This window comes from Chenopodium quinoa, unplaced genomic scaffold (genome assembly GCF_001683475.1).
Source record: "Chenopodium quinoa cultivar QQ74 unplaced genomic scaffold, ASM168347v1, whole genome shotgun sequence".
Taxonomy (NCBI): Eukaryota; Viridiplantae; Streptophyta; class Magnoliopsida; order Caryophyllales; family Amaranthaceae; genus Chenopodium; species Chenopodium quinoa.
In genome coordinates this window covers 2860274-2872004 of record NW_018743920.1, presented here as the reverse complement: position 1 = coordinate 2872004, position 11731 = coordinate 2860274, and the positions used below count along the sequence as shown (strand labels likewise).

Here is an 11731-nt window from a genome sequence, read left to right as displayed (position 1 = left end):
ATGCTCTATCATGTAAATATTCATGCACTACAGACCTCTCATTTCGATCATTAGCACGGTAACCTATAAGATTGATCAGATTTGGATGATTAAGGATGTTGATCATTATCACTTGTGCATGGAATTCTTGTTGACTAACTTTTATTTAAAACCGTTTTACATTAATTTAGTGTAAAACGGATTACACTCATCTCCATACTCCACTCCACTCTCTTGCCAATCACACCGCAAAACATCCGTTTTACACTAATCTTAGTGTAAAACCGTTTTACACAAAAAATAAAAATTTAAGTTAATGTAAAACGGAGGTACGGCGGTTGATAAATAATGACATTAAATGACCCTTTTAAGAACAAAAGTGACCCTTTTTCAATTCTAAATGATTCTTTTATTCTTTTTAAACACAAAGTGACACTTTATAATAATTATGTAAACAGTTTATACATTAAACAGAAAAATATACCCTTTTTTGCATCGAAGTAACTCTTTTTGACATCAAAGTAACCCATTTCAGGATCAAAGTGACCATTTTCAGATAACAAGTGACACTTTATACAAAACGAAGAGATATCTCAAAGTTGGTCATTTTATTACTAAACGTATTTACGTAAGTAATACTAGTATAGTTGCACTTGTATGGCATATTTCGTATAATATAAGTTCATATCGTACAAAACTAGATGTGAAATAGTACATATTGTATTGGGTTGATAAAATTTATATGGTATGACAATATATTAGTTTTGATGTGATAAATGTCAGTGCTGGGTCCTCCCGCAACTTACCTCTCATATGCAGGCCTAGGGGTGGGCTAGTATGGGCTGGTGCGGGCTTCCGGATCTAAGCCTTTTGCAGAAATGTCAGGATTAAATGATTAATAATGTAGTATCTAACTTTTGAACCATTAGATAGTTTGAACGAAATTAGTGCTTATTGAATTTTGAGTATGGAAAATGGATTGAGAACTGATATTTTGGATAGGGAAAAGGAACGAAAAGGCCAACCAAGAAAATAAAAGCCAAAAGAGTAAAACTAATATTTTGCTAAGGGTAAATTCGTCAAAACACTGACGCTATCCTACAATTCATACTTCTGGCTAGAGGTGACCACTGTGCAGGCTAGGTGGGCTAGGTCAGTGGGTCATGGGTTGGGGAACATAGACACTAGATTAAATCGTTTAAAAGTAGGGTAGGTCGTGTCATGGGTTGGGTCGGAGAAACTGGATACACCAGAGTTATGTTCATGGGCTTGGGTCGCAGGTGGGTCAAATTTGGTTCATGGGTGAAATGGGTTGAGAACTCGAGGGTGGGTCAAGCTGGATTCATGAGTTAGGTGGGTCGTGGCTTAGTGGGTTGGGTATATCAGATGGGTTATTGGGTTGTGTGGGTCAAACCAGAAAAAATCAACTACTGTATTCAAGTTTATTTTCTAAAATAGTTTTAAATTTTTAATTAGTTTTTTATTTATATTTAAACTATAGATAATTAGGCCATGTTCTGTTCACCTTATTTTTACTTATTTCAGGTCTAATAAGTTTAGATAAGTTCAAATAAGTTCTAATAAATTCAGATAAGTTCTGATCAGGACTACCCCAGTTTAATTTATAACTAAAATAAATTCTAATAAGTTCAAATAAGTTCTAATAAGTTCTTATAAGATCAGATAAGTTAAAACCTGGTGAATAGAATATACCCTTAATTGAAAAAGTGATTTGGTAAGTTTATTGGTGGGCTGGATGGTTAGAGGGTTGTGTTTCAGTTTGTTTTAAGTACGTCCCGCCGGAGAGTAGTCCAAAGACTTGCTGCTTCGCTTGCACCTGAAATGGAATAAACACACGACAAGGTCGGGTTCACCTCCGACGCTCAAGTCAGTAGGCGGACAAGGAATGTGAGTAAACTAAGCTAGAAGGACAAAAGCTAGAAGGCAAAAGGTAGAGTTGATTAGTGCGTTTGAGATTAGGAGAGTAATATTCTCGAGAAATGTGTAATTTCCTAGAGAATTATGAATGTAATTGTCCTTTTCTCCCCATTATGAGGGGTATTTAAAGTGTGGGGGTTTTAGTCCTCTTTTCCTAGGGTTTCCGTAGAATTAAACTGTATCCCCTTTTTAGGACAGATGATTTTTCCTATTTCTGAGGGAAAACAGATGAATAGACCTATGCTCTTCCCGAAACGCGTGCGCACCACGGGCCACCGTTGGTCATCCAAGTGGACCAATGGGAGGGCGACACGTGTCGCGTCTTGATTGGGCCACGTGGCTTTACTTGGAGGCGCCACGTGGCGCTTGTTGATTGGGCCACGTGGACCTGTGAGAAGGCTACACGTGGTGAGGTAATTTTTACCCTAATCATTTTCCCCTCGTCGGCGTGCACGTGAGTAGCACATTGGACGCCGACGAAATTATTAGGACAACCAGAGGGTCTTGTAGGTTTTCATACTTACCGTTTTGGATCTTCTGAACTGAGGATGGTGAAACGGGGAGTCACCTTTTTAGAGTTTTACCCCTCTATAAATAGAGAGGTCACTTGGAGCTCATTTTTTACTTCACACCCAAATCTTCAAAGCTTTTAGAGAGAACTTCAGAGAGATTTTCGCGCCGTCCAAGTTACAACAGGACCGTCCAACTTTCCATTCGTTCAGCCATCAACATACAAGGTACCGTCTCTCTCTCTCTATTTGCCGTCTGATTTTAACCCTTGCTTTTTATTTGAAAAATGTCTTTATCCTCCAATAACCATGACCTGGACACTGGCATATCCGGCTCTTGGAATGAAACCGGACGGTCACCCGACACGGCTGAGTCTGGGACTTATGGGACTGATTCTGCTTTTAATGGCCGCCCTTGTTTTGCACCTTGTTTGCTTTGGGATCCAACCCCTTCTGTTCTGTCTTCTCAGGATACAATGGCGAGGATTAAGCAAACCTCCCGGACCTCTTCTGGGACCAGGACTGCAATAAGCGTGCCGACTGCTGATGTAGAGTCGGTTTATCCTCCGGGCAGGGGCAAAGCTGAAGGAATTGTGTCCTCACCAATCAGTGCAATTACTAGATATATCAATGGATCGTATTATGGAGATAATAGTTCGTTCTTTAGGGTCGTCACTTGAAGTTGCTAGACCTGATAAGTGAACTTTGGGCCGGTAAAACGGACCAAAGCCCAACTGAACGGATCCTATTAGGTCACACTATGTGGTATTGGAACAAACAAAAGAAGAAGCCCAATTGTTGGGCTTCCTCACTAGATGGCCGGCGAAAGGAAGGAGAAATAAGGGTTTGGGCTTTTGCCCATTACTCATCTATATATATGTGATATATTAGATGAGTTGCCTAGGGTTTTACACTTTACTGTATAATTCACAAAGGCTCTCATTCTTTCTCTCTTCCTCTCACTCACGCCCTCCCCTCTCCTCTCCTTGCCGCGAGTCTTGGTGGTTGGTGTGGTGTTTTTCGGTCGTCTTCTTTCCTCCATAAAGGTGATTCAAAGGTGTTTGGGTCCGACTATCTAGCAGTAGTGGAGGGTTGATCCTTGAACGTGGACCGAGTAGAGGGACAACATTTGAGGTCCTTTATCTCCTTCCTGTAGCCGATAGCGAGAGGATTTCACGCTTTAAAGGTATATATTTTATGTGTTTCTCTTGTATGTTAGTAGAGATCCTGTTTAGGTACTTATTGATGTGATCAATATTATTCCGCTGCGCGTACCTAAAACCCTACAGTGGTATCATTTAGCCTACTACTACGTACATTAGATCATAAAATAATACGATTATTTGAAATCTACGTAAAGTTTTAAATCAATTAGGAGGGAGTATATAATTTGATTATGGTCAATCATAATTTAAATGGTGATTTAAGGTTTTGGAATTTGATTAAATATGATTTAATAATTGCTCAATTTTATGCCTAAAGTTTTCGAATTATGCCCTAATTGTTCGAAATTTTCGAACTATATAACCCTAATTTTCGAAATTTTGATCATGAATTTGCATGGAAATCTGATTTTATGTATAGTTTATGATGATTTTGAATGGATTATACAATAATTGGATTGAAAGATTATGTAAAAAGTTTATGTATGATCAATGATTTAATTTTAAAGGTTAAAATTAAATTAGAATTATTGTATGATGAACCCTAATTTTAAAGTTGAATGTGATTTAATTTTAAAATTGATAAATTGGATATAATTGTTGTATTTAATTTATTAAGACAACTGAAATTTATTTTATAATTGTTGTAAAATAAATTAACTAAAAAAAAAGGGCAAAACATGCGGTTTTTGAGTAGTGGCAGCCGTGGCTGGGTGGCTGTACAGCAGCCACGGCGGCTGCACAGCAGCCACGGCGGCTGCCACTGGTGGTCGGAGAGGGGCAGTAGGGTGGCGGGGCTGCAGGGAGGCGAACTGGCGGCAGTTGCAGGCTGCTGAACAGCCCACAGTGGCTGCCCACAGTTGCAGGATTAAATGATTAATAATGTAGTATCTAACTTTTGAACCATTAGATAGTTTGAACCAAATTAGTGCTTATTGAATTTTGAGTATGGAAAATGGATTGAGAACTGATATTTTGGATAGGGAAAAGGAACAAAAAGGCCAACCAAGAAAAATAAAAGCCAAAAGAGTAAATCTAATATTTTGCTAAGGGTAAATTCGTCAAAACACTATCCTACAATTCATACTTTTGGCAAGAGGTGGTCACTATGCAGCCAAGGTGGGCTAGCCCAGTGGGTCATGGGCCGGGGAACATAGACACTAGATCAAATCGTTTAAAAGTAGGGTAGGCGGAGTCATGGGTTGGGTCGGAGAAATTGGATACACCAGAGTTATGTTCATGGGCTTGGGTCGCGGGTGGGTCAAATTGGGTTCATGGGTGAAATGGGTTGAGAAGCCGGGGAACATAGACACTAGATCAAATCGTTTAAAAGTAGGGTAGGCGGAGTCATGGGTTGGGTCGGAGAAACTGGATACACCAGAGTTATGTTCATGGGCTTGGGTCGCGGGTGGGTCAAATTGGGTTCATGGGTGAAATGGGTTGAGAACTCGAGGGTGGTTAAAGCTGGATTCATGGGTTAGGTGGATCGTGGCTTAGTGGGTTGGGTATATCAGATGGGTTATTGGGTTGTGTGGGTCAAACGGAAAAAAATCAACTACTGTATTCAAGTTTATTTTCTAAAATAGTTTTAAATTTTTAATTAGTTTTTTTATTTATATTTAAACTATAGATAATTAGGCCATGTTCTGTTCACATTATTTTCACTTATTTCAGGTCAATAAGTTTAGACAAGTTCAAATAAGTTCTAATAAATTGAGATAAGTTCTAATCAAGACTAACCAAGTTTAATTTATAACTAAAATAAATTCTAATAAGTTCTAATAAGTTCAAATAACTTCTAATAAGTTCAAATAAAATCAGATAAGTTAAAACCTGGTAAATAGAAAAGACCCTTAATTTAAAAAGTGATTTGGTAAGTTTATTGGTGGGCTAGATTGGGTTAGAGGGTTGGGTTGAAAAGTTGGTTTGGTCATGTGTGTTGGGTCGATATGGGTGGGTCACGTCAGACGAGTCCAGATGGGTTGCACGAGTTGGGTCAAAATGGGCTAGACGACATGGGCTAAGCACAATTTGTTGGACGGCAACATGCCCAACTTTTTAAGCGGGTTGTGTCGAGTTGTGTTGGGTCGGATCTTGGTCAGACCCATATAGCCTACGAGCTTAGTTGGGTCGGATTGGCTGGGTCCAACCCAGCCAACCCAACCCATTAGACACTATAATATACTCCACTTAACCCAACCCATTGGACACTGTATATTATTATATCCACGCAACTAACTCAGCAATTCACACAATATAAACCCTAAGGAAAAAAAATCCCCAAATTTCCCTCAAAATTAAAAAATAAATTCTCCAGCGTGTTCTCTGATTCTCCTCGCTGCTTCTCCATTGAAGCTCTCTGTTTCTTGTTTCTTGTTTCTGGTGAGTTTTCGATCTATTTTTTTTTAATTATTTGAATCATCTTATACGAATGATCTATTGTTATGGACTTCTGCTGTTATTCTTCCTTGTTGTTCTCAAAGTATGAATCTCTCTTTCCCATTTTCGATATTTCCTTAGTTCATTCCAAAATAATTGCATCAATTTTAAGAGCCATAATTTAGCGTAAAACTGAAATTGCAAAGAAAATCATGGGGAGAAAACTGAAATCGTAACCACTTTGTAAGAAATCTGCTCTTTTTCAAGGGTAATCAATTTGCTAGTGAAAATGTTAGAAATATGTATCGGAAAATATATTTATAGTATTGATATTAATTGTATTAGGAGAATAATATACTTAGGTTTATTTACGTTAAGATATTATTTAGTTTATACTAAAATATCTGGTAATATATCTTTTAGGAAGATTGTTTCTATCTTATATTAACTTAGGTTTGTGTATAAATACTGAGTCTATCTATCAATAATATTCAAGCCATCATAAAGGTCATATTAAATTTGTCATGGTATAAAGAGTGTATAAAGAGTGGGTTAGATTTGGGAGAGTTTACAAAAAATTTCCACCTGCGGGATGAAATCTTAGTCATACTTTTTTTTTTCCGTTGAAAATATGTTGAAGAATTGATGATGATGGTTATACGTGGCTTTTGTAGTCATGGTTGAGATTGAGTTTGGTTTGATGATGAGGTGAAAACGTCTTTGAAAAGACTCGTGATTGATAAAAAAAACGGCTCTCTTGTGTCGTGAGACAAAAAATTAATAAGGGTTCAGGAAAGTATAAATCGTTTAGGAGGTTGATGGGGGAGTGAGGTAGGTGAGCAGAATGAATTAATTTTGTTAATTAAAAATGAATTACAGAAAGAGGGGACTGAGATTTATACTTCAATTGCAGCCGAAGAAATAACCAATTGAATTGTAATTTCGTATAGTTTTCTACTCTTCAATAAAACAGTGCACAGTTTTATATTTAATTACTATCACTGCTAGCTAATTTGGAGCCAGTCAGGCTAATGAATACTTAATACTAAGAAAGCAGGGATTCTGGTGGGTTCATACACGAGTAACAATTGAGACATAATTTTAGGCTTATAAAAGGAGAGTTAGGATTCTTATCGGTTATGCTCATTTGATTTCACCTTTAAATATTGTTCGTTTCTTGCTTGTGCTTAGTCTTTCACTTCAAAAAAAAAATATTGATATACTACAAAGTTACAAAGTGCTGTTAAACAAATTGGCAAAGTGTTGCTGCACTGCTACCATATGCTCATATTGAATTTGCGATATACAAAGTTTAAGTAGCGTAGTATTTGATATTAGAAATAAAAGTATTAAATTTCATGTAAACTTTTTGGCTTTCTGACTTGTTTATCAGTTTTTCTCTCTATAGGCTAAGTTTCCAGTTTGTTTGATTATCCTACCGGGTGCTTGTGGATATGGGGATAGAAAAAGAGCAGAGTAGCGGAGCCCAAAGAGGTCAAGTAGAGGAAAAAAGGATATTAATGCTGGCACTGAACTCTGAAAGGGTGGATGATAGGCTAGAAGATGGAACCAAAAGGCTTTCCGTTGGACTTACAGATTTTCACTTGGTGGATCTCAAGCAGAATGAATTACGAGTATCTCGTTGTCGCTTTCCTTCACTAATCATGGTTGAGTTTACAGATGCCATGATGTCGTTGAACGATAAATTCCTCTACATAGTAGGAGGTGTGACACCTCCTACAGCACGATCACCTGAATTCCAGCAACTCCAACTTGCATCTCCCTTATCCAATCGTACACACTACTTTGGTGGTTCTAGTCTTGACATGTCTAATGAGGCTGCAGTGTGGTGCCCAGCTCCTGTCTTCATTGAGGGTCCCACTACTTCCAACTATGTTAGCTTTCTTGGCAAGATTTACAACTTTGGATCTGATCGCCTTGAGCCCGAGGTTCTTGACCCTGCTGCTGTCGGCCACTGTAATAAGCCAATCAGCCCTATCCCTATCCCTGAAAGCCTTGCTGGTTGTAGTGTGTCTGTTCCTGCAGTTCCAGACCCATCCAACAAACGCATTCTTATGCGCCTTTATGGTGGTCCCTTTTCATTGTCGTCCCTGTATGCTTTCACTCCAGATGATGGTGAGGATGGTATTGGGACGTGGGATTGTCTTGCCTCTGATTTTCAAGTTTGGGCTGACTCTTCCGTTGTTGTTAATGGTGTGATATACCTTCACAGCCGTAAATTCCCATCTCTTCTTTGTGCTTTTCATATAGACAAAAAAAAATGGTTGAAAGTCTGGTGGGATTCGTGCTTTAAGGACAAGGACAATAATAATCTTGATATGAATGGCGAAAGGATATACTTCGATGCAATGCTTCATTTAGGCAACAATATTTTGTGCTTTGCTGGTTGGACACCCGTATATCCTTCGCCTGCTGTATGTACTCTTGAAATTGTCTTTTTCAAGTTCGAAGTGTTAGTCACTGGTGAAACTGTAATCATCAAGGCCTGCGACTCCTACTCATATTACCTTCCAAAGACTAAAGATGTGCTTCGTTTCCTCTCTATTAGCAGGTACTCTTCTCCCATGTCCATCTAGTAACATGTTGCTAGCTTTTTGTGCACGCGATACTATAGAGAATTTTTAAATACAAAAATAAGGTTTGTTTAAAAAATTTTATTAATACGTCGAACAACGTTAGTTTTACAGTAAAAATGAAAAATTAATAAGTTCACACATAATTTTAAAAAACTTTCAAATAAATAGTTTCTTTTTTTTTTTTTTTTATATTTTCACTTAACCTAGTTTTCCCCTTTCGCTTATAGTAAGTATAATGCGAATGGAGTAAATGATTTATTTCTCTAAAAGAATTATTATTTATAAATAAATTTTGGGTGTTAAAGGAAATTAAATAATTAAACTTTTCAATTAATTGTACTTGCCATTTTTTAAACATGATTACTTATTTTAAGTAGGGATGTAAATGATTTCATAAATCAAATGTCATTATGGAAGATTTTTAGTACATAGTTTATAAAATTACCCCCATTTGATTTACAATGATGAAGATTTAGTAAGGGTAGTGTGTTATTTTCAAGTGGACACCATACCTCACCCCTTAACTTATGTAATAGAGATTATTCTGTTACTTAACATCAAACTGTGTTATTTTCAAGTGGACACCATACCTCACTCCTTAACTTTTATAATAAAGATTATTTTGTTACTTCACATCAAGGTTATGTATTGCCTGTTCTGATATGGAATTTATTTACGAAGCTACAGTTGTTCGTTAACTTAGTCAAAGGAGGCATTGATAGTTTATATCCCAAAATATTGCAGGGGAGATTAGTTTTCGAGTCTTGTTTCATTTTGTTATTTGGTATCCCTATGAAGGTGTAGTATTTTCATATATGATTGTGAAGGTCATGATGTTGTTCGGTTGTTTTCAGCTGTGCTATTGTAGTCGTGTAGTACTATGTTCAAATCTTACATTCAGTGTGCTTCATAGTATAGAACCTGTATGTGGTTGTTATATGTTGCGTTGTTCAATTAGAAAAGGGCTAAATGCGACCTAACAATTATTTAGGACTTATTTGTAGTGTTTGTTCGTATGTGTTAATGCATAAGATGCTTATTCTGTGATGGACTCAACCACCAGGGTTCTTCCCACAACAACTAGGACTCACAGAAAACGGTAATGACAATAATAAGAAGAAACAGAAATAAATGAGGGAGTAAGATTAGAGCTTAAATTGAAATAAACAAGGGCATACACACAAAGTAGTCAGAATCAAGTGTGTTTAGCATAAAACTTTACCTTTTCTAAACAAGTGTGGGAGCATACCAGTATTATTTTTATACTACTCTTGATGATCAAGGCATCACTGTAGTTATTGATTAAGTTCATAGTATATCTCATGCTATGCTATGGTGGGGGAAGCGGATTCTTGTTCCGGGGGCGCAATTTAAGATCATTCACTTATGGTTTGCCAAGAGGCGATGCATGTGTTTTTCAGTGTTTGTAAGTTTGTAACTAATTATTTTTAAATGTGGGTACATTTTGACTTGACTAGTGGTGGAAGAGGATTGACTTGGTGTTTACTTCCAAGGTAAAACCTGATATAATAGGTGCTTATATTCTTTGAAGCCTGGGTTCGATGTTACATTTTAGATGAGCATTTAATATGCAGTTTGTCATGGGAATGTTTTTCCAGTTACCTAGGAAGATGATAAAGTAGGATTTTCCCTGATGATCTATCATCTTCCGTTCCTCACTTTAAATCTATAATGACACCCTATTATTTTTTGTCTCTTTGTTGTTTACTAGGTTGCCATGAGTTTGGCAATTGTTTGAATATAAGATCTTAGATTTGGATTGCTAAAATTAGTTTATACCTGTCGAGTAACTTTTGTAATTTACAATCCAAGTCTCTCACTTAGTGATTTTTTACTTGTCACAGGGTCGGGTAGGCTAGCGTGGTGCTGGTGCTGGTCGCGAGGAAGGGGAAGAGTATGCTGCTGGTCCTGAGGAAGATTAGTTGCTCCTATCTATTGCTTGTAAATCATCATCCAATTTTAAATTTTGGATGTTTTGCCTTTTAGTCTTTGAATGATGACTGTTATCTCTATTAGTCGTGCTTGGTTTATCAGTTCAAGTAAATTATACAGTATGACAATGATAAACTTAGTTGTTATGACTTATGGGTAATAATGAACTGTTTTTAACCCGGGCATCGCCTCGGTCATTTTTTTATTATAATAAATGTATTATCTATTTTTACGAATATTATTGAGCATTATCAAAATTCTTTCATAAAGTTTCATATGAGACTGATTATAGTATGCAATTAAAGTTACTTCATTAGTGTTATAGGGTTCCTCAATTACTTTGATTTTTTAAGTTGTCACACGGTATGGCCGGCTGCACACAGAGCACACCGAAATTCTTTATTCAATACTCCTTATGCAATGACTTAATTTTTGCATAAGTTTAAATTATTTGTCAAAAGGATATATTTTAATTTTCAATTGTCATATAAAAATCCTTGATAAAATAGACTTACTCCCTCCATTTTGAATTATTTATTATGGTAAAAGTAATGTGTAAATCATGAATATGATAGTTTGTGAGAGAGAGTGGTGGGGATTATGAGAGAGAAAAATTATAAATTAATATGAGTGGGGTTTAAAGTAATAGAGCGAAAATACTCCGTATGAAATAATAGAAAAAATTACCAATTAAAAAAAAAGTTACCTAATTAAATTAATATGATGGTAAGGATGTGTATTGCGTGTCTAATACGGGTACGATGATAATTAGGAGAACCCTATTGCTTGACTTTATTTTTCTAAGGTAATTGCTTGACTTTCCTAATTAATGTACGTAGTACTTGGGGGTGGTGTTTTCCTGTAACAAAAAAAATATTCCAAAATTGATTCATTCTCAGTAAAGACTTCCTGTAAAAAACATCGTGAAATTTTAAAAGCCTAACTTCTCACTTCTGGTGAAACCCTAACTTTCACTTAGTTGCTACGAGTGCCTGGCTCAGCCACCGACCTCCGGCCTCTTGCGTCGCCCCATTATGTTTTTATCGTGTAATTCCCTATGTTTTCCATGTTCAATGTTCAATTAATTTTTCTTTTATTTGGTTAAAACGAGAGCAGAAACTAGATTACATAGTGTTTTCAAAAGTAGGTGGGACATCACCACCATCACTACATAGTGTAGTATATATGAAGTATAAAGGAAGATTAGGTTTAC

At 36.6% G+C, this 11731-nt stretch overlaps 1 protein-coding gene across 4 annotated transcripts; it reads left to right on the top strand.

Annotated features, from left to right (window-relative positions):
• Positions 1-5811: 5811 nt before the first annotated feature.
• Positions 5812-10756, top strand: LOC110687918. Of its 4 annotated transcripts, none has more exons than XM_021864561.1 (3): positions 5812-5964; positions 7377-8540; positions 10431-10756. In XM_021864561.1, the coding sequence occupies exons 2-3, from the start codon at positions 7423-7425 to the stop codon at positions 10438-10440; spliced, it is 1128 nt and encodes a 375-aa protein (XP_021720253.1). In that variant the 5' UTR covers positions 5812-5964; positions 7377-7422; the 3' UTR covers positions 10441-10756. The 4 variants fall into 4 exon arrangements, with proteins under 4 accessions (XP_021720253.1, XP_021720256.1, XP_021720254.1 ...); XM_021864564.1 differs by having other exon boundaries at positions 7362-8540; XM_021864562.1 differs by having other exon boundaries at positions 5812-5971.
• The last annotated feature ends 975 nt before the right edge of the window (positions 10757-11731 follow it).

Bases quoted from the DNA above. Each gene is read 5' to 3' on its own strand.
- LOC110687918 (XM_021864561.1), top strand. From the start codon at position 7,423: ATGGGGATAGAAAAAGAGCAGAGTAGCGGAGCCCAAAGAGGTCAAGTA.